This window comes from Sitophilus oryzae, unplaced genomic scaffold (genome assembly GCF_002938485.1).
Source record: "Sitophilus oryzae breed Bouriz unplaced genomic scaffold, Soryzae_2.0 scaffold_942_pilon_pilon, whole genome shotgun sequence".
NCBI lineage: Eukaryota > Metazoa > Arthropoda > Insecta > Coleoptera > Curculionidae > Sitophilus > Sitophilus oryzae.
In genome coordinates, this window is record NW_022147575.1 from 1,808,877 (window position 1) to 1,833,116 (window position 24,240).

The 24,240-nt window shown below is 32.5% G+C and overlaps 1 protein-coding gene across 7 annotated transcripts in view; it reads left to right on the top strand.

The window, feature by feature from the left end:
* Positions 1 to 24,240, top strand: part of LOC115890988 (teneurin-m) — a 572,779-nt gene that overhangs the window by 478,306 nt on the left and 70,233 nt on the right. Inside the window, exon 1 of one of the 7 annotated variants that reach the window (XM_030911369.1) lies at positions 13,250 to 13,439. The exons of 5 other annotated variants lie outside the window; for them this stretch is intronic. In XM_030911369.1, the coding sequence (XP_030767229.1) occupies positions 13,265 to 13,439 (175 nt within the window). In that variant the 5' untranslated portion in view covers positions 13,250 to 13,264. Of the gene's footprint in view, positions 1 to 13,249; positions 13,440 to 24,240 lie in introns of those variants that run through there. One more of the 7 variants, XM_030911370.1, reaches the window with a different exon arrangement.

Genomic DNA, 24,240 nt, shown 5'->3' on the forward strand with positions numbered 1-24,240 from the left:
CAGAATTAATTCTTGTGCTGACTTTCAAGCCAGAGAAATAAACTTTACTAAAAAATTTGATTGCTCCCTTAAATATATACAGGGGTATCAAAAATTGCTGGTCTATTTTAAATATTTATTTTACATAAAAACTTCGTTATTTCAAATACAACACTGTGTATTTTTTTAAATAGTTCGAAGCAGATTTAAATACTTTTTCAAAATATATTAGGGTTTCCTATACTTATCTGGCTCAGATTTTGAATAAAAGGCGATTTTTTAATAAAATTGCAATCAAGATGGCTGGTGTCGCCATGGCAATTTTCTAGTGACACTTAGTAGCTATTTTCAAAATCGACATTAGTTTATGGACTTTATTTAAATTTTTAACAGGTTATTTTTCTTTAATTTACCTACAATAAAGTTAATAAGTAAGTACTGCGCCACCCTGTATAGTTCAGTTTTTTCATAGACCTAAAAATCAAATAGCGTTTCTATGGAAAAATAATTTCGTGTTCTTTCTTTTGATTGTTATTGATAGAATTTTAATTAACATCATATTTTTTGTTTGAAAATGTTAAAGAAGCACAAAATTTATTTTTATTAATGTTACGGAAAGAGTTTTGGGAAAATGTGATACTTAAATATCAGCAACAAATTTGACATTAACTGATGGTTTATAGTAATTATCATGTTAATCAAACTAATATAAACCATCTATCAAAGAATGAAATCGAAATTATATTACCATAGAAACGCGTTTTGATTTTTAGGACTTGTAGAGAGAATTTTCTCTAGAGAAAATGTTGAAAATTCTGTTGTGTGATATTATACACAATAAAACAATTTTTTTGTATATCAAAATAAGCAATTTGATGCATGGAAAACGTGTATCAAATATAACATCGGAGAAAATTAGAAAAGTTTATCACCTTGTATGTGAAAACTTGAGAAGTTTTTTTTCTTAGAATGAGTCCCAGAATCACCCTTAAATATTAGCATGTCATTAAGCAACACCCTGAATAGTTGGCATTCTTTACATGTAGGAATTTCTCATATCTAAAAACACCAATTTTCATCTAAAATCGACATTACTTCAGAAGTTTAAAAAAAACGAAATAAAAATTAACCTTCAACATCCTGTATCTCTGAAACGAAGCATTTTAGGACATTTCCCGATTGACAATTCCTGTATAAAGAACGACCCTTTGTGTAATTAAAATTTTAAAATTAATATTCTACGAGTATCTCATATCCTATTATTCGTTTTTCTATTATCTATGCTACCTTTCTACCGCCAGAAATAAGAATCTATTAATGACTCTACGGGCACTATACAAATAATTTCAATGGTATCGTAATACAATAAGACAATAGGCTCGCATGCGTTATTTTCGATTGAATTCATCTCTGTTGGAATCTCGCCTCCTTCAGTGCGCCACGCAAGTGTAATGTAAATTAGTTTTTTTCCAATGTCAAAAGCCCATTTGTCCGCCGTGTCCCGTTTTTGGGTCTTTTGTGGCTAGAGGTCCATTAATATTCATTTTATCGGTTTTTAAATAGCCGCTGGTGCCATCAGAGGACAAATACACAAAGAGGAAGTGGTTAAAGCACATCTAAAGAAAAAATGGGTAAAATCCACCACAAAGAGCATATGAATTCGCTTCAATCCTTCTGTATAATTTAATCTGAAGTAATAATTCAACGAGTTTTGGTTAATTTAAAATGTTTGTGTTGTTGGTTTAAATTAAATACTCATCATTTATTTAAATATTCAATACGGGGTGTCCCAGAATCTCCATACAAGTTATCCCTGCTAATTATATCATTTATGAAAATAGAATTATTAGTTATTTTTTATACAAGACGATAATAATATGTAAAAAAATGTAATATGTAATAAAATGGTATTTTATCTTCGACCGAAAAGATTAATTCGGGAGTTTAAAAAAATATTTTTTTTCTATAGCGAGTTACGTTTTAAAAAATATTCAGAAATTATTATTTCAAGGAATTTATTACGAGTAGAAAAAATATTGTGCTGGGTTGGCGTTGGTTTCTATGTAATTTGACAAATAAATAAAGCTGTCTCTTTAGTTGTCAGTTTTGAGTCAATATTTTTTAATTCTCTTTCGTGTCGATTGCTGATTGGATTGGAGCCCGAAATAGCTCAAAACGAAATAAGTAAATCACCAACAGATATTCAGGCTGAGACGACAAACGCGATATCCAACTCATATAACACACAATATCCGCAGGATATTCATAGAATGTCGGAATGTTCCATTATAAGATCATCTTATAAAGACATCTGTAGGATATCCTCCAGACATCCTGAAATCCTGTAGATGTCTCAGAATAGAATATCCTATGGATATCTCTGTCGTATATCTAATGTACATGCAGCTGAGATATCCAAACATGCTCATGATAATAAAATATCCTAACAATATCGTCTAGATATTTAGGAAAAATAAATAATGTACTACTTTTTATATTACATAAAATGCAATAAACCGTACAGATAGATATATATTACGTCAAGGCAACAAAATATCCTGTTGGTATCTTCTGGATAATCTGGATATTTATGAGCTTGGCCACTTCCAGTAATACAGAGAATTTAAAACCCCCCCGCGCAAAAAATTTCCCACAATCCATCTCGACAGTTGTTTGTTTTTGCATCGTGTATTATTCAGTTCTTTGATTTGGTGAAATTCCAGGTGAATTCGGTCGTTTGTCGATATTGCATGGGCTTAAAAATGACTGAAACTAATAAAACTGGTTGAGTTTGACTTAGTTTTTTCTTATAATCATAGTTCTAGCCTTGTTCTAGCAGAAAATTCTATCCTAACCTCAACTATTAAACTATAATGGCGAAATACGACGAACGACTCAGGGTCTCACAATGAAAAAATTGTGACCAAATTATAGATGAAAATTTGTTGAAAAGCGCTTGTTCTTTATCCCTAAACCCATTTTCGTATTTGATCTATTCGAACAGAAATCCTATTTTTGTGTTTTATTGTGAGTTTCTGGAATGTGTGGTGTTTGGTGTAAAACTTTGAGGCAAACTGTTGCTGCTAGACATAAACGCTAGACTCCATAAAGGGTAGTATAATCTGGTATAATACCATATGGGTACAAAGGTATAATACCATACGATCGTAAAAAACGGCGTCAGAGGTGGCTTGGAAATGAAGATTGCTGTTATTTTGTATGTAAAATTATATGGGGAATGTCATCGATCGTAATTTTCAAGCCAACTGAACGCCGTTTTTTTTCGATGGTACAGTATAAATTGAAAGCTCTTAACTCATACAAATAAACTTCTAAATTTTGACGCAAAATTCATTGACATAATATTTAGGTATATTTTAGAGCTGTTAATAAAAATATCCAATGAATAACGTCAAAATGTGGCTAAAACTAAATCGTGAACGTTTTTACTATAAACTAAGGATGAAGTAAGTATTGTCAAATAACAGTCCTCATATAATGTCCTAAAAATATTCTATAATTCTCCTAACATCATCCTTGCATTATCCTATAAATATCCCAAATAATCGTAAAAGGCTTGCCTAGGGATGTCTTGAAGATGACTTTTTTTGTCCCATCTGGATATCCCATGAATAGCCTCCTCTGGTTTTTGGATATCCCTAAGATATTTACTATATCCTTGGTGGATATTCTCAAGATATCTATAGGATTGTGTTGTGTTATATGGGGAAACTACTTCCATTTAAATCCCGAATAACTTATCAAAAAGAAATACAAAAATTTTCAAAAATGGAAGCAATTAAAATACGTGCCAGAAAAAATGAAGTTTTTAACCTATTCTCGATGTTAAAGTATCATTTAATCTACCCTTCCTGTAAGGTACTATTTTATCTACTATTTTTGATAGATATAAGGCAATTTTAACAGTTGCTATAGAAAAAAACTAAATAAATTTCTAAAAACATTTTCAGTTCCTATGATACTTACTAAAACTATGCATAAAACAAACCAACTATATCTAATAATAATTCCATGCAATTATCCAGCTGTTAGCTCTGGGTACTTTAATAGAATGAGTTGCGCAAGTTTTTAATGTTTAACGGGAAATTACAGTAGTTATTCGTGAAAGCATTTAGGAAGTTTCGAAAAAATAATGGCCCTTTTGTCTAGACTAACAAGAAAAAATGTTAAACAATGCAACAGAAGGGTTTTTTGAATAAAGCACAGTGTTCAAAAATATATGTTTCTTTTTATCTAAAATCTGTGTTGAATTCATATCTTAAGAGTTCATTTCACTAGTCCGAAAATGTAGCAAAAAAAGCGTTCGGCATTTAACGTTTTATGTAAATATATATTTAACGTTTTATGTACTGGCTAGGTATTTTTACACAAATGAAGAAAGAAATTAAAAATAAAGGATTATACTATATCCATATTGTAGCACATTTTTAGAATTTTTTAGACAACTTCTTTATTTTTAAGATTTTGATGGTCAAAAATCAACAAAATATTCCTTATGTTTCTCGAAAATAAAGACATAATTTAAAGTTCTGTTACAATACGGAAATAGATTGAAGTTTTGTGATTACAGTGATATATAATTTATACGGTTTTGTAAAAAATTGCTCGCTTTTTTATGGCAAATGCTGAAGCTCTGCAAACCTTAATCAAGCCTTAATCAAAGCACGTGTGTTTGGAATTTTGGGTGTGGCTTAACACAACAAGATAGGGCTAAGCCTTAGGCAGATTTCTGAAATATAATATATATATTTCCTTCGGCCCAGCCAATCCCACACCCGCTTTACTCGACCCCTGAGAGCGACCCGAACAGTACAGCCGTAATAGACTCTTAAACATAATGTGGCATATATTTTCCATTCATTTTAAAAAATATTATTTCTATAAAATGAATAATGTACGTACTTTTTTCTTTTACATAAAACACCAAAAAGTAGTCTCCGCGAAAAAATCTCTATTTTCCTTCATCTCATGTAAAAAACTGCATAGTTCTTATGAAAATGTTCGTTTATTTTACCCTTGGAAAATAAAACCACCAAGTATAATGTGCTTTTTTTTCTTAAAGAAAAATTTATACAGTCTTTTCTTAGATCCAAAAAAAAACTTGACAATATAATTTTATTTTAATAGAAGATTGAGTCAATATTTGATGGAAATTCATATTTAAACTTATAAAAAAATATCATTTTTATAAATAGTATAGCTTCGGCATCTAAAAAATGATTAAAAATGAATGTATTTCTTCTGTCTACCGGGTGAGTCTCAGAAGAAACCCCTATAACTTTTTTTTTAGTTAAAAAACGAGATTTGGTATGTTAGTATATGACATAAATTAGGATTGATTGACATATTCAATTGTTTTCGGTCACTTCCGGTTTTACCGGAAATGACTACAACTTTTGATTTTTAAATGACACCCCGGTATTTTTTTACTTTATTCGATAGAAAATACCACTCTGAATAGAATGACATATCATATGTCAACTTTTGACATTTCGCATATGGTTTATTTGAAATTATAACTTGCGGTTCGTAACGAAAATTTGACTCGAAATACCAAGTGTGTGGTATCAAATTATTCGTAAAAAAATGCTTTTTCCAAATATGATAATGAGCCACCCTCGTTCCATTTGAAAAAATTGAGATATGATTAAAAATGCCATTTGAGCATTTTCTAACTGGCCAGGACAAGACATTAAAAACATTAGACGATCAAATCTATTTTTCCCAGGCTCCTTGATGAAGAATTAGTGTTTTTAACATAGCCCAGCATTATTTTGTTTTTAACATAGCCCATTCATGGCACTCTAGATTGAATTTAAAATAAATCGCTTGATAAAAAAATTAAAAATATTTTTTTATTAAGCGAGAATGTCAAAAATTGACATATGATATCTATGTCATTCTATTCAGAATGTCATTTTCTACCGAATAAAGTATAAAAATACCGAGGGTGGCATTTAAAAATCAAAAGTTGTAGTCATTTCCGGTGAAACAGGAAGTATACGGAGATTTTTTCCGTCAAGTTTAGTGTTATATTTTTTTACTTTTAGCTTTTAGCCCTATTTTTATGATTTTTTTAGCAAACTGTATATAAATCTATCAACTTTAATTCATAAACTCAGTTTTTTTTATAAACTATAGTATTTGGCTTATTATACAGGGTTAATTGAATGGTTCTTTTTTACCTTAACTTTAAAACACCCTGTGCAATAATTTCGTGAGTAACTGTTCCTAAAACATTATTTTTCAATCAAAACCATGTCTCCTGAGCATTTTCTTTTTTGTATCATGTCAACACCACCAAAAATTTTTTTACAATATTTTTTCAACATCATGATCAACTTTATGATGTTATTTTTTAATATCACGAGGTAACTTTGGTGATAATTGTCGTAATGTCATATGTCGTCATATCAACACCGATTTGCACTCTATAATAAAATTTAAAAAACGATACATGCTTGGTTTTAATAAATATGTATTAGTAACACTGAGAGAATTAAGCATATTATAAAATTAACTGAAATAACTAAGTGTACAAACAAACAAATAACTTGTAAAAAATACTCTGTATTGCCTCCCTCGGCTGCTATAACTGTCTGTAGGCATCCGTCGGTTCATACTGATATTAAGTTTCTGCAACTCTAAATATAAATATAAAATTTTTGTAAAATAATACAAAATATATAATTATTTTTTTTTTAGTTTAAAAATACTTTTGTTTAATCTATGTCAGCTTTTTGTTAACTTCTGACGACGTCTGATATTAAAATGGTTTTCATTAGAAACCTACCCTTTTTATATGCCTTTGGGGTGCTAATTCAAAATTCATAAAAATCCATTAGAGAGTCGGCGAGGAAAAAAAGCCAAAAACCCATTAACCTTTAAGAGGCTGTATAATAAAAATGAACTTGAGATTTGCCCTAAAATACACATAGACCTTTGAAAAATTAAACGAATTTAAAAATAATCATATATTTGGAAAGGTTTTTTTTTGAAAAAAAATTCCACTCATATTATTATATTAAACAAAAATTAGTTTATTAGTAAATGAGGGTTCACTATCAAGTAATTAGTAATTACCTAATTTAATACAAAAAAGATTAACAAAATTCTGAAACATTTAACTACAAACGCAGTACATTACTACAGTATAAGCGTAAAAAAGGTGTTATAAAATGTTTCTATGATAGGGCAATACAAAATAATAATTCGCTAAACAAAGATATAAACCACATTAAAAATGCATGAATGAAAAACGAATATCCACAACCTTTTATTGACAAAACATTAAACGAAATAAAACCCCCAATTCATAGGCAGAATCCACACAGCTTTTCTTAAAGTACGCGCACACTGACCAAAGCCGCACGCGCTGCATCCACCGAAGAAAAATATTGTTTGTGTTACTTTCAATGAAGATGCGCACACTAGCCAGAGCCGCACGAATCGCATCGACGAAAATGCGGCCAGCGTTGGGCCAGATTTTCGGTCAATGCAGCTAGTAGTGCTGCTGTCGTTACACGCAATTTCTTTCACTCTATGCGGGTACCCGAATCGAACTAGCCGAAGAGGAGATTAGAAATTCAATATGCTAAGAGAGTTTGCAACTTTTTCATGGCTCATTTTGAAATATTGAAGAAATTTTAGTTCGTCCTCAATTAAATATGGTAATAATGTGTGGAATTAAACCAAACCCTCCTAAAGGTAAACTTTTCGCAAATATTGTGAACCCATAAATTTCGATTTTTTCTCGTGATTGCTTCTTCTCCTATTAACAAGGAGCTCATAATTTTTTCTTGTTCGTAAAAAAACACGCTTATCACTGCAGACATGACTCCGGAAACGACTGATGAGAAATTCGATTGGCAAATACGACTGTAGTAGGGACAAAAAAAACAAAAGAGTGAACAATGCGGCGAGTGCGGCGCGGTCGCTACGGGTCAGTGTGTGCGAAAAAAAAAAGTGCGATTCGTGATGCGCGTGCGGCGCTGCTCAGTGTGCGCGTACCTTTACAGAAGTGGCGAAATACCCGTAGGACTTTTTTGAAGAGATGAATCCGCCACAGAGGTATATACATTTTTTCTAATTGGATTGATGAATTGAATATTTCAAGTCGCTTTCAATTTTGTATCGACACACATACACTGTTGCATTTATAGAAATCCAAACAAAAAAAGGAATGAATTTAGCTTAATATTTAAGGTACATATTTTTACAAATAATTTTTCAGTATATGGTATTTACATCAAACGGCAAATCATGAAGAGGATTAATTAAAAAATGTTTTATACGATTCAGAATCAATGAATAGGGCAGGTATTACACAAAATATTCTGTGAAATGAAACAAACAGAAATTATATTTGTTATATTTATTATGAGGTAAACAGGTTTAAAATTGTTTGTTGAAAAAAATTTCCTAATTATAAAATAGTAAACAGGGTATCCCATTTAAAAACCAAACAAAAATTATTTTATATTTTAGAAAGTTAGGCGTAGAATATTGAATACCCTGTATAATTTAAGTTTACGATATTTATAGAAAAGTAAGTATAGACCATCTACAGTTAATATTTAAGAAAATCTAAGAACTAGTGGGGTTGCAGTCGGAAGGGTTTGACAAAGAATTAATACACTTTGTTAATTGTCAAGCTTTCGGAATTTATTCATTCCTTCCTCCTTCCTCAGGACACTAAAATGGAAATACATGTTAGACAATTATTGCTCTAAAAGTTAAGAAGAAAAAACTTCATAACTTTTAGAGCAATAATTGTCATTGTCATAAATTGTATTTCCATTTTAGTGTTCTGAGGAAGGAATGAATAAATTCCGAAAGCTTGACAATTAACAAGTGTATTAATTCTTTGTCAAACCCTTCCGACTGTTCTAACCCCACTAGTTCCTAGATTTTCTTTCTCACTAGTCAGTCGAGACTACTTTCTGCTTGGTTAATATTTAATATAGTTTTAATTTCAGGACAATTCTTGTATTTTTATTTTTTTAGGGAACGTTAAAAATATACAGGTTGTTAATTTGTTTATTACTCGTGGCAAGAGCTTTATGATTGAAATATGGCAACCTCAGCCCGCTCGTCGATACACGACGCGACGCGACGGGACGAGTCGGCTGAAAACCCTATAAGTGCATGCGTTCTCAATAGGCAGTGTTGCCCATTCTGTTCCCCGATAAGTAACTGTCCAGTTAACAACTTGTATATTTTTTTATTTATTTCTTAATATCTCTGAAATTATCGAAATATATTTACTCATATCCTAGGATTTTGTAAAGCGATCTGAAAGGCAGCCATAAATGCAATAATGTAAAGGGTGTTCCATTTAAAAAATCATCCCGATCCACTCACTTTTCGAGCCACCTTATAGAAGTTAAAATAGATCTTCCTAAAATATACAGGGTGTAGAAGTTTCATTTTTATTTCGATTTTTTCCAGATTATTTCTGAAGTAACGTCAATATTTAGATGAAAATTGGTGTCTAGGTTTTTTTTGACATGAAAAATTTGATTTTGATGTCAATATGACTTATATTTGTAGGGAGCGCCACCTACATATGTTTTAACTGTTTTGAAGAGTAATAACTTTTTGTCCGTACCTGTATAAAACTACTAAGTGAAGACATATACATGATTGTGACTTTTTACGTAAAAAAAATGTCTCTCGGAAAAAAGCGCTACGAGCAGTCGTTTTCAAGATGTTTAGAATAGAAATCGTCAATTCATGTCAATATTGACAAAAGATAAACACGCGTTGGGTAGATAGATATTTGACTGAAATATAAATTTCGGAAGTTTTTTTTTAATTAATCATAAATTGTTCTGCGACAAAATCAGAAATTAGTTCAAAAAATCGAAATAAAAATGAAACTTCCACACCCTGTACCTCCGAAACTAAGCATTTTAAGACATACATTTATACGGACTTTTTTACTTATTTTTATCTACAATGCATGAAGTTTCCGGAATACAGTTCGGACCATCCCGTATAACATCTCTATCCTCGAAAGTATTCGGATATTTCTCATTTGCAATTAATAAATAAAATCAACCAGTAGAGGGAAATGGGGGTGTGAACATCCAGGAGGAGGTCTTCCTCCTCAGCAAGGAGCAAGGAGGAGGAATGACGTCATAAATCAGGTAAGAACATGGGTGTGAACAAAAAATTAACAGGTCTCTTGAACAGGTCTTGTTTTAAACTAAAAAGCGATTCAAAGCAGTTCAAAAGCGGTTCAAAGTGGTTCAAACCTATTTATTCTTGTTTATTAGCATATTTTAACCGTTCTTACCTGATTTATGACGTCATTCCTACGTCTTACAACCAAACCAAACCCCCATTTCCCTCTACTTCAACCCTCAAATGTACCACACCCTGTGCATATCTGCAGAAATGTTTTAGTTGAAAACTCACTTAGTCCGTGCCTGTTCTCCGAGCCTCTTCAGCTTATGGCGTTAAGAAGCTTATCGACACGACAATAAGCAACCTTTCTGCTCTCCAGCGTAACAATAAATAACATTCGTAAAATACCCCGTCCCATCGGTACCCGAGTCGGCGTTTCATCCCATCTCCTCAATCCGCTCCTATCCGGTTGAAATGCCCTCGCCGGCCCGCATTACCATTTTTCCTTGGGCCTTTCTTCCATCGAAGACACCGATTTTGCACAATGCTCTCGAAATTCGAAACAGCTCATTCATAAAAGTTCCTTTAATGGAGCGTGCGTGAACAACTGCACTTTTGTCCGACAGAGATTCGACGTAATGTGGAGTAATTCGGGGGCGGGGCAACGGCCCTGGTACTTCGGGCGGATTTTGAGACCGCGAAGTTGAGAGGTTTTTGTAGTTTACGGCAATAATTTTAACATGGATAATGCTGGGAATTATTTTCGGTTATGTCCTGTTCGGAAAAGGTCATTACTACACTTGAAAAGTTTTATTAGTTTAAACCAGACCTGCAAGCTCACAGAAAACTTCAATCAATACGGGGTGTCCCAATATCTCCACCTAAGTTATCCCTGCTAATTATATTATCTGTGAAAAAAAAATTACAATACATTCCTATAAACATTTTTAAGCTCCTATGAGACTTACTAACACTACGCATAATAAAACAAACCAACTATATCTATTAATAAATAATTCCATCCAATTATCCAGCTATTAGCTCTGGGTACTTTAATACAATGAGTTGCGCAAGTTTTTAATGTTTAACTGAAAATTAAAGGAGTTATTCGTGAAAGCATTTAGGAAGTTTCGAAAAAATAATGGCCCTTCTATCTAGACTAACAAGAAACAATGTAACAGAAGGGTTTTTTGATTAAAGCACCGTGTTCAAAAATATATGTTTCTTTTTATCTAAAATCTGTGGGTGTATCTATATTTTTTGATATATTATTTAGAAGAGTTCATCTTAAGAGTCCGAGTTCCGAGATGTCCGAGTTCATCTTGAGAGTCCAAAAAAGTAGCAAAATAAGTGTTCGGCATTTAACGTTTCGTGTAAAATTGGCTAGGTATTTTTACAGAAACGAAGAAGGAAATTAAAGGTAAAGGTTTATACTAAATCCGTATTGTCGCACATTTTTAGACAACTCCTTTATTTTTAAGATTTTGATGGTCAAACATCATCAAAATATTCCTTATGTTTGGACTAAATTTTCTCGAAATTAAAGACATAGTTTAAAATTCCGTTACAATACGGAAATAGATTGAAGTTTTGTGATTACAGTGATATATAATTTATATGGTTTTGTAACAGATTGCTGGCCATTTTATGGCAAATGCTGAAGCTCTGCAAACCTTAATCAAGCCTTAATCAAAGCAGATGTGTTTGGAATTTTCGATGTGGCTTAACACGATTCTGAAAGATTTCTGAAATATTATATACAGGGTGTCCCAGAAATATTTAGTATTTTAAGGGGTGGTAGATCTCGATAAAAGAAACATATTTTCTCTTTATCGTTTTTTAAGTTCAAAATAACGCGGAGTTATTTTACTTTGAAAATTTCTAAAAAAAATATTTTTTGATAAAATTTTAAGAACAACTGGATGTTTTCTGGATTTTCTTTCTTGTAAATTTAATCTACTATCTATGTTGCCATATTATGTTTAAGTAAGAAATTATGTTTTTTAACTAAAAACTAAAAAAAATTCCAAAATATTTTTCAAAAAATTCCGAATATAACCTCATAGGCGTGTTTCTGGGGTTGAACTATACTCCCAGTTAAAATACTTGCACTTATTTCCGGGACACCCTGTATATTTCCTTCTGCCACACACCCGCTTTATCCGACCCCTGAGAGCGACCCGATAACAGTACAGCGTAATTATTATTAACTTTTATTTTAATCATTTTAACTAGTTAAGTCCTTTTTCGCAAGCTGATTTAAGACTTTAAATTTAAGTAATTTTCAAAATTATTTCTGTCTAATGAAATTCTTCTCTATTCCGAAATAGAAAAAGAATTAAGTTATTAAAAATGGATTCAAAACGTCATTATAAAAAAATGTTAAACCTCTTTTTAGAAAAGATTATCTTAATATTATGTTATATTATAAGATTATAAATCAACAGAAGAATTAAGTTCGCATGGAGTATGTATGGAAGAAACTAAATGACATTTAAATTTAGAATTCCACTCTATCTAAAGAAGAAAACATTAGACCAATGTGTACTATCAATCATGACCCATGCATGCGAGACCTGGATCCTTAAAACGGACACCATGCCAACTGCCAGGTCGCACAACGCTCAATGGAAAGAAATATACTGGGATTAACCAAGAGAGACCATAAAGGAATAGAGTGGATACGACAAAAGAGACCCAGGTAATAGATGTCATCCACAGAGTCAAATCCCTCAAGTGGCAATGGGCAGGACACCTGGCAAGAAGGACGGGCAACAAATGAACCACAAAAATTACCTCAAGGTACCCAAGAGAAATTAAGAAACCTAAAAGAAGACCGAACCTGAGATGGGACCGTAATATTATTAGGAAATTAGAAGGGATAACTTGGACTCGCATAGCCAACAATGGGCCCAACTACAAAGAGAGTATCTAAATGTGACAAATTATGATGATGATATGTAAAATATAAAAGACAACGCAAACTGGCAAAATGTGGATTAAAATCTTCCAAATCCGTCCCTGCCTCCTACCCTACTCGGCTGCCTGCCACCCATCCCACGTTCTAAGGCCCTTCCGACACTGCTGATGGCTTTGCGTTTGCTCCTGCATCGCCTCTCTTTACGTCAGTATCATGATATCGCCGTACGCGTACGGACCTCTACAGAGGCCCGCCGACGAAGACGCGCTTTACGCCGAAAAGTACGCGCTGTACGACCGGTACGATCCGTACGTAGCGCCCCCACAATACAGTCCCGGACAGTACAGTGAAGCTCTTACACAGCAGTACTCCCAATGTGCGTTTAATAGTTAGTATTTTAACGATTTTTAGTTGTTTAGTGTTACTGTTCGCCAGATTTATTAAGAATATGCGTGTGAAGTGCACGCAAAGTGATTTTGAACGATGTTCTGATTTATTCCGGTTGGTGGTTGAAACCTTTGGTGTTACAACAGCAGAATAAAACACTAATTCACCACAATACACCCAAACACTGCACGTTTAACACTATACACCCGTTTCGCGAGCTATATTAGCATCATCAAGAGATGATTAAAATTCTGTTTTGGTGTATTGTGGTCAATGAATTTTTAATTTTGCTGTTCTGATTTGTTCATAAAAACTTAGTAAATTTTGAATGATATCTGTTAAAAAATGTCTATACCTATGTGGCGGATTCATCTCTCCAAAAAACTCCTGTATGGGTATTTCGCCACTGCACTGCAAGAAAATCTAGAAAATAAAATAGTTATTTTTTGTAAACACTTCTGCGTTAAACCCAAACCGAAAACGGAAACTACTTGTCAGAAGTTATGTTTACAGTTATACAAATTTTCCTAACAAAGAAAAAAATGCTTAACGTTTCGGAAAGTTTATCTCTTTTAGTCGTCGGAAGCAAAAAAAAATACAAAGAATAAAGAAAAAAACTATTTAAAATATTTAAATTCAACTATTCGAGAAGACTTTAGTTTTTTAAAACAGATACGTCTACAAGAAACCGTTGACGTTCTGTGAAAATGACATTATATCAAATCAAACTTCAAAATTAACAATTATTACCTGATAACAATTACTTAATAAGGTAAAACCAAAAAGCCCCAAACTTTCTGTATGATTATTTTTAAATTTTACGTATGTTATGTTTATTTATGTTATGTTCTTTAAAATCAAAGGAGCGATTGCCATACATTACTATCATCTACAGATGCATGAGCAATACATTTATTTTTATTAGATTGTATTAAAAAAGCCTCTTTTATTTTTCTTTTAGAGGCTATCGCTTCTTTCATTATAATTTAGGCGTTATTAAAATTTATTATGTGCCCTGTGTCCCATGAATGCTGACAAATCTTAGATTTGTGAAAATCTCCCTTTCTTAAATAATCTTTATGTTCTTTAATTCTAACATTTAAGGATCTAGATGTATCACCAATGTAAAATTTATCGCATTTTGGAGAAATGATATCTGTTGTGGTTATTTTCCAATATTTATTTGATTTCGGACTGATGTACGACGTTTCGAAAGTTATATCTCCCTTCCTTTTCAAGAAGACTATCCATCCTAAACTGCAAAATTTGTTCAAAAGTTGTAGATACTTTTCAAGAGTAAAAATTCATTCCTGTGAGACTGTGTCACAAGAACTCCTGCATTGTTTTTGCATTGAAAAGTCAATACAAAATCAAGGTAGGATTTAGGAGTACCTTACATAGCTTAGGGGTACGATTACATCTTTTTCTTGTTACAGTTATTAAAAACAAAGATTCTCATGCTACCAAATCAATAAATCCCCATTTTCGTCCATTTTTTCGCAGTATTTTCGCGTAATTTTCACCATGTTTGCGTATTCCATCGGATGTCGTCGGAAAATATGGAAAACCAAGCAGTTTTCAGTCTCTTTATTTGTGTTTTTAAGCGATTTCCGACCATGTGTGCGACCGTGTCATGGAATGTTTACGTTACGAAGCGGCGCGGATGACGCTTAGGCTCGTTAAAACCCAGAGAAATAAGCAAACATAGAGGATTCCTAGAATATAGTTCTTTAAACAGTTATTATGTCTTTTTTACATACATGTATCGTTTCGTAAAATCCGTATTTCGTATTCCGCCTGTCGCGAACAGAAGTAACTGGTTACTGCTGTAACTGATTATCGACGCTCTACCTCGGCGGCGACGTACTTCGCTCCAGCCGTCGCGCCCCTAGAGCCGTAAAGTACGTCTGCTGGGTCTGTGTCTATGAAAGGAATGCGGACAAAAAACATTTAAATAAACAGCAATATATTTTATACGTCGACTTGACGAGTACGTCACCGCAAATCGCTCCGCCCACTCATTTTATTGGCTACTTGCAAATTTGTCGATTTTTTTATTGATGGGACGCGTCGTCTATTTTTTTACGAAAAACAACGAGAGAATATCGTTTCCCCTCTCACGGATACCCCGTAGCTACAGAACGGACAAACGTACTGTACTTCCGTCTACCGCGAACAGAAGTAACTGGTCCCTGCTGTAACTGGCTATCGACGATCGACCTCGGCGGCCGACGTACTTCGTTCCAGCAGTCGCTGGAGCGCTTCTAGGGTTCCGGTTTTGTCTGTCGCGATTTGGTCAGTTTCTATTGGTGTTCGTTCTCCCGTCGCTACGTTACTTTCGAAATAGCGATTTTTGGTATGTACTAGAGATGGTATAAAGTAGCGTTGCTTGAAAGATGAAACGCAAAAGCGTCAGTTTGGGGTAATAGGAGTAGATCATATTTGTGACAGACGGACGGACGGACGGACGAACAGCGAAGTCTTAGTAATAGGATTTCCGTTTTTTACCCTTTGGGCACGGAACCCGAAAAAGAATATGACAAAAGAGCTTTATTAAAGTAGACCAAACACAAAGTAACATTCATATTTAGTAATTAAAAAAAAGCAGTTCTTGTTGCAAAAAAAATATAGTGAACACGGAAATATAACTTTGAGGTATTGACGTATAAACTTTGAAAGATTAAAGTTTATAAAGTCGAATCATTTTAGATAAGGCAATACATTTTTCGGAATCCCGGGATTTAATATCGGGATTTCGGGGATAAACATACACTGGGATCCCGATTTAGGAACCCTAGTCTTGATGTTGCACCTTACTTCAGATTAATATTATTTATACAATAAGATTAAGGCTCTTCTATATTTACTTATTTCTCTGGACGGTGAAACGATGCATAGAAGGAGTATGGCGGCTGTTTTGAAGCGTTATAGGTATATTTTTTACCGTTTGGCATGTAAATAAGAGACTGTATAATATTAATTACAATTAAAATGAGACGCTGCACTTTATTAGTCATTAAAAGTAATAAAATGTATTTTTGGTGCCATTGATTCTTAATTCAGAATGGTATACCTACTGTGATTTGTTGAAGTACGCCTGATGAATATTGGTAGTGATATGAAAGAAAATATTCTAAGAATAAATTCGTGATTAATTGTTTCGAGGACATACAGTTGCAATTAAAATGTTCTGATTTTCCAAACATTTTCTTCTTATATTTAAAATAAGAATATATTAAACATTATAGCGAATGTGTTAAATAAAATAAATTAGTAGGTATAGATAGAGATTTACATGTATTTAGTTGACATAATGCTTTCCGATGCCTTACTTTGAAAACCATGTAAGTACCCAAAACCAGCTTTCACAGGAGAAACAAAAAACTTTTTCAAGTGAGTTCTATTCTGGTTAATTGTGTAAAAAAGTGTCCACAGATAGCGCAATAATCAAAATAATTCAATTTTGTTTTGCAAATGACTATGAGGTCTTTATCGAAATAAGCTATAAGCGATACCAATTAAACTTTTAGTTACGTAATCGAAGGTGCGATTTTTAAATACATTGTTGCCAAGAGTTACCAGAGACATATTCGGTGCTGGGCTGACTAACTGGAATTTAAATTTTCCGCTGGGGATTCAGGTGGTAGCTCTGCTATAAAAAATGTCAAGTTGAAACATTTATTTATTGATTTCCTGACATTGTCATTCGTTTTGCCACTTTAGTTTTGTGTTACGAGTTTTTGGTTTAAATGAGTTGTGTTGTGATACACTTTAAGCTTGAAAATTTTAACTAGCCGACCTTGCGGTCGAACATTGTTCTTTTTAGAACCTCTTTTAGTACCAAGTGGTTCAAGACAGCTTAATAACCGATACAAAAAACTCATCGCAACCTTATTAGAATATTTTGAACGGGAAAGCGCTAGTAATGGCCCTTTATGTCCCTTACGCTGTTAAAAAGGTAAGTTTTGTTGATGTAAATAATAACTATTTATATATTTATAATTAATTTATTTTTGTTTCCTGTACCGGTCAAACTTAATCACGTCACTGAAGGTTTATTTGGTATAATATATATAAATATAACTTTTTAAGAAGATAGAATAGATAAAATTTCCCACGAATATGATTTTGGTTGAAATTTTCCCTTTCCCTCTAAATCTTGAAATTTCTTACGAGTTGGCATCACTATATTTACACATATTAGTATTGTTGTATCAAAATTCTATTGCACTTTCATATGCCAGGTGCATGGTGCATCGTCGTTACGTTGGAAACATAGGAAATCCCATGCAAATTTTGAATTGCCCAGATATTGGCTCTTCTATTGATTTTATAGCGAAGTCGTAAATAGATTTTTTTAAGGTCTGGGTTTGGTAAACACACATGCCAAATTTGAACAATTTTGGACTAGCCTGTTTTGAGTAATTTGAGAAAAACTGAATCGATATTTAAATTAAATCTGAATAGGTAACAATCAAACACCAGTCAAAAACTGAAATACCTAAAATTGTCAGCGTCATTTTCAATATTCCGTACTAATAATTTATAATTCTGAATAATTCTGAAACTAATATCCTGAATCGATATTTAAATTAAATCTGAATAGGTAACAATCAAACACCAGTCAAAAACTGAAATACCTAAAGTTGTCAGCGTCATTTTCAATATTCCGTACTAATAATTTATTGTTATTCACATAAAGAAAAAGTTAGCATGGTAAAATGGCACTACGCCGGAAGATAGCTTAGGCCCCCAGTGTATCTGACATATTTCGGTTAATTTTCCCTGAATATTACAATTAAATTACTTTTGACAATGACAAAATCGTAGTTTGTAAACCTAGGGTATGTCAGTTTTTGACTGGTGTTTGATTGTTACTTGTTTTAATTTAAAAGTAGATGCAATTTTTCTTAAATTACTCAAAATCGGCTGTTCCAAAATTGTTCAAAGTTGGCATGTGTGTTTACCAAATCTAGACCTTAAAAAAATTTATTTATGACTTCTCTATATAATCAATAGAAGAGCCAATATTTAAACAGTTCAAAATTTGCATGGGATTTCCTATGTTTCCAATGACGATGGTCCACCCGGTATATTACTATAAAAGAGAAAAATTGGTCAAGTGCGAGTCAGACTCGCGCACGAAGGGTTCCGTACCATTCATTATCTATACAACATTAGACACTATATTATTATAAACTGTTTTTCCGATTTAGCTGAAATTTTGAATGCGCGTATAAGTAATTTAAAAAAAAATGAAGAAACACATTACTAAAAATTGTATTAATCAATAATAAATATGTAAAAATATGTAAAAATTAAAAAAAAACGATTAAACAAAGTCGCCTTGACTAGGATTAGAACCTGCCTTACTACGGCTCTAACGTCATAGCAGCGTAAAATCCTAACGCTTTAACTACGCGGACACCGAGGACTTGGAATTCTATGTAAAATTCTTACTTAAAAGATAATGTTTAGTGAAAGTATTTTTTTATTTATAAACATTTATTTAATTCCGTTTTTAGTATTTGTTCTTATAGCGGCAACATAGATACATTATCTGTAAAAATTTCAACTGTCTAGCTATACCGGTTCATAAGATAGACCTTTGTGACAGACGGACGGACGGACGGACAGCGAAGTCCTAGTAATAGGGTTCCCTTTTTTACCCTTTGGGTACGGAACCCTAAAAATGATGATATATCAAAAATTTTGGCTATAAAATAAAAAAAAAATCCGGAATCATCATGATTCATGATATCAGAGGCGTCTAAGCAACACGCACAGTAACTCCATACGAACAATATTGAACATATATCAATCAATTTCTTATTTATGCCCTATCATTCACGCATATTCCCCTTCATTGTGCCAAGCGCCATCAAACAAATCGTTTTTCTAATAGACAGTCGGAACTGTTTACCCTATAACTTATTTTGTTTGACATAGAATAACAGCTAAATGTTTGTCCAACAACTACATTCAATGTTATTTACATACGAATCATAGCGACTAATATTAAAGCGGCTCAAATAAATAGACCATAGAGTATTTTTTTGAGGTTAGGTAAACAAGAAAGCACGTGCTTTATAGATTTCATTAATGAAATTTATTCGAAAAAAAAATTATTCGAAGGTGATCGGTGGCGTAGAGGTACAGGCTCTCGTCTACCAATCTCAAGGTAGTGGGTTCGAAACCCACACCCGGCATTTCATCAGCCGACTATTTTTATTAAAATAAAAATAGTTTGGGTACCTAGGTCGACTCTTGGGATTCACAATCCTGAGGTACACAATAGGCGGTTGAAGCGTAGTGCTAGCCACATTACCTTCCTTGTATACCGAACGGCTTTAGTATAGCAAGCTGTACCTTGCTACTCCCAAGGCGTTAAACGCTATATACGGGAGCTATTATTATAAATTTATTCCATTGTTATCAAAGCATCCAGTTTTATTGTATTATATCACAGATTAGGTATACTATACGTATACAGATAAAAATCTTGTCCCTAATTCGTGGTACGAAAATTGTTTTTTATGACGATGTGCAAACGAGTAAAATTTTCTGTGCGCAAAAAAACACAACTCGAGTTTAAACAGAGTAATAACTGTGCCGGTCAGGCGCTGTGCACAATTTTAGAGGCCATAAGTGGGTGTGCTATGTGCGCAAACTAGTAATCTAACTAGTGCGCGACTCCGAAAATTGGAGCCACGAAAATGCTTTTGACGATAAGTTTATAATCTGTATAATCTGTGATTATATGTACTTGATACCGGAGACTGACATAACTATCGAAAACATCGAAATTGTGTCTCAACAAATAAATAATATTATAAAAATAAATTATGAATAATTCTTTGGTTAAACAATCGAATTTCTCATTATAAAAAGACTTACCTAAAAAAGGACTGCCAGCCATCAAAAAGTCACAAATAATAGTACTTTATCCTAATTAAAGCTACAAAAGCCAAACGGAATATTCAATTTTTTCGGACTAATTGCTTCCTGTTTGAAAATTTGTTGCTTTGGCGCTCTAATATTATTTAATTAAACAATAATAATCTGTTGAAGGGGGGAATCAAATCGTTCGAACAAGAATTAACGAGTTTTCTCTTTTTTTTTGTTCTTTATTACGGTCAGTGACGGCGGATATTTTCTAACCTTCTAGCTCATTAATAGTAATACACATTAAATAATAACAATAAGTATAAACATTTATTATTTACATCAACCAAACTCACCTTCTTAAAAGCACTTATGGGGAATAAAGGGCCATTACTACCGCTTTCCCGTTCCAAATATTCTGATAAAGTTGCGATGAGTTTTTTACGGCTATTAAGCTACTTGTACCACTTCGCGCTAAAAGAGGTTCAAAACAACAACAATCTTTGACTGCAAAGTCTGCTAGTAAACATTTTTGAGCGTTAAAGTATCACAACACTATTTATTTAAACCAAAAAATCGTAATATACAAAACTAAAGTGTCAAAACAAATGACAATGTCAGGAAATAAATAAATAAGTGTGGCAACTTGACATTTTTTACAGCAGAGCTACCACCTGAATCCTCAAAATGTATATATAGTTAGTTATTGTATTAATTGGTATCAAATATACAGGGTGGTCCCAACTGTATTCCGGAATCTTCGGCAGCATAATCTGCAGATTAAAATAAGTAAAAAAGTTCGTATAAATGTATGTCCTAAAATTCTTAGTTTCGGAGATTCCAAATAATTTCTGAATTAACGCCAATATTTGGATGAAAATTGGTGTCTGGGAGTTTTTTGACTTGAGAAATTCGATTTTTATGTCAATATGACTCCTACTTGTACAGGGCGCCACCTACATATGTTTTAACTGGTTTGAAGAGTAATAACTTTTCGTCGATACCTGTATAAAACTACTGAATAAAAAAATATACATTTACAACTTTTTCCACATAAAAAAGGTCCCTTGGTAAAAATCGCTACCAGTAATGGTTCTCGAGATATTTGGAATTGAAATTATCAATACCTGTCATCATTGACATAAATTAAACATGTTAACTAAATAGTTATTAGACTGAAATCATAAATTTGAAATCTTTTTGTGTCAAAAGTTCAACAGAAACTGTTTAATCATCATTTTCTCGCAGAAAAATTTATGATTAATTTAAAAAAATAAAAATGTATTATTTCAGTCAAATAACTATAACAACGTGCTTATTTTTTGACAATAATGACATGTATTGACTATTTCCATTCCAAATATCTTGAGAACGGTTGCTGGTAGCGATTTTTACCAAGAGACATTTTCTACGTAAAAAGTCATGGAAATGTATATTTTTTTAGTCAATAGTTTTATACAGGTACGGACGAAAAGTTATTACTCTTCGAAACAGTCACAATGCATATAGGTGACGCCCTCTACAAATAGGAGTAATTTTGACATCAAAGTCAAATTTCTTGTGTCACAAAACTCCCAGACACCAATTTTCGTCCAAATATTGACGTTACTTCAGAAATTATTTAGAAAAAATCGAAATAAAAATGAAACTTTTACACCCTGTATCTCCAAAACTAAATATTTTAATGCATATATTTATAGAACTTTTTTACCTATTTTTATCTACAGAATATGCTACCGAAGTTTCCGAAATACAATTCGAACCACGCTGTATAATTATTATATATGTACCATATTAAAGTTTTAGCTACGTAATCGAGGGTGCTATTTTTAAATTCATTGTTGCCAACCATGGGCATATTCGGCGCCGAGCTAACTGGAATTTAAATTTCCCTCTGGAGATTCAGGTAGTAGCTCTGCTGTAAAAAATGTCAAGTTGCCACATTTAATTATTTATTTTCTGACATTGTCATTTATTTTCTAACTTTTAAATTATTTTCTATCTCAAAAAAACGAAAAGTTATTGCCTGGAAAAAATGAGTCAAACTAAAATGCATGTAACGCAATCAAAAAGGCACCTATTATTGTATAGAATTTTTCTGTATATAAAGAAATAAATGGAGCACCGCTACTGCCATCTTGTATGTCCCTTTATTTTTATTATATCGATTTATTTTTGTCCGCCAAACTTTTATCTGTCCGAGTTAAAAATGGAGGAAGGCAAGATTAAAGGATTAAGAGGCACCCTTTGGCAATGTTAAAAATACAAAGAAGATCGGCAGAAATTGTGCCTGGCATCGGAAAAGGCTTAGCTAGGTACACGATGGGGATTATTACAGAAAAGCTGATTATTCTTTCGTTGCTAATTAGAAAAATACAAAACAAATATTGGAGGTTTATTTTTTCAAACAATACGAAAATTTTTATTTCCGCATCTGTTTAGTGATTTAATGACTTTGAGATGATAGAAGCCTTATACCGAGCCTAATACAGTATGTCTTTACAAGAGGAAAAACTTTTTATTATTGATATTTTGAGAAAACTACATTCATAAAAAATTTGTTCGATTTGTTAATTGCGTTTTTTCTTTAATTTCGTCTGTATGGAAATTTGGAAAAGCATAAATGAAATTAATCATTTTATTGTAGAACGAGCAAACATTTTTACGAAGAATGTATTTTTCTCAAAGTGTCAATTAATAAAGAAGTTTTTCGTCTTGTAAAGACAATTCGGAGACATACTCTATAGGTCCGCCGGTGCTGCCACCATCGGAGAATATCGTAAACAACTAGTGCTTACAAATACACGGATGTAAATAGCGAGAATACGAAAAAAATATTATTTAATTATTCTAAAAGTAGGAAGTATAATTTCTGAAAATTCTAAAAATAAAAAAGTAAATATTTTGATATCTTCGGAAGGTCTAACTTGTATTATAATTTATTATTCCAGTAAAAAACGTTTTAGATGAGTTCAACTACGGTAGCGAGCATAGTTTTAATCACCGGTTTTGCTAGTGGGGCATAATTGGGGCTATTTTGGCTATAACGACTTTCTTAAAGGTACATAATTATAATTTTAGAAGATGTTCATAAAACATTTAATCACTAGTTGATTAAAAAAAGTATACCATTAATATTGCAAATTATATTTTATCTCCTCATAGTTTATGTCTATTTAATTTTTTGATTATGTAACGAGCACTTTCTTTACTCACTTGTTTTGATCAAATCGGTGTGAGATACTATAAAGCTATAAAATGTTGTTTCGGGAGGGTTGAATATTCGGGAAAGTTGAATTATTGAATGTTATTGCACCCAACAACGCCCTTTCGACAATTTTATTAACATTTGAAATTGTCACAACACAACACAACGCTTAGTTCGAATTCTTTTTCACTTATTTTTTACTACCCGAAACAGCGTTAGTGCTCAATAACTGCACTAGCAAAAAACTAAAATATTTAAATATTATGACAAAGCCACTATTTCAATATTATTTTAATGTTATCAACATGACAGCGGCGTGAAATAGGTATACTGATATTTTCTGAATTTTGCCGTTAGAGCTCTGCGGTCGAAATATGTTGAAGTCAACTGAAATGCACCAGCCTATGTCCATTTTAATAACTTTATAATAACCCAGCTAAAAATATACCATAATATAAAAAATACCGTGTCTGCTCTTTAGTACAGAGTGACAAAGAAACATTACAAAAAAATATACTAAAACGTTAATATAAATATATAATAAATAAATAAAAACGTGACTATTTTTAGAAAAAATATATTTTTGTTATGTTATTTTGCGAAATAAGATTATTCAATGCTTGGAGATAAAAGGATATCAAGTTTACTTCATTCTTTTCGAGAAAATGAAACGACCTTTTTCTTTGGAAATGGATCTAGAGGCAGCTGA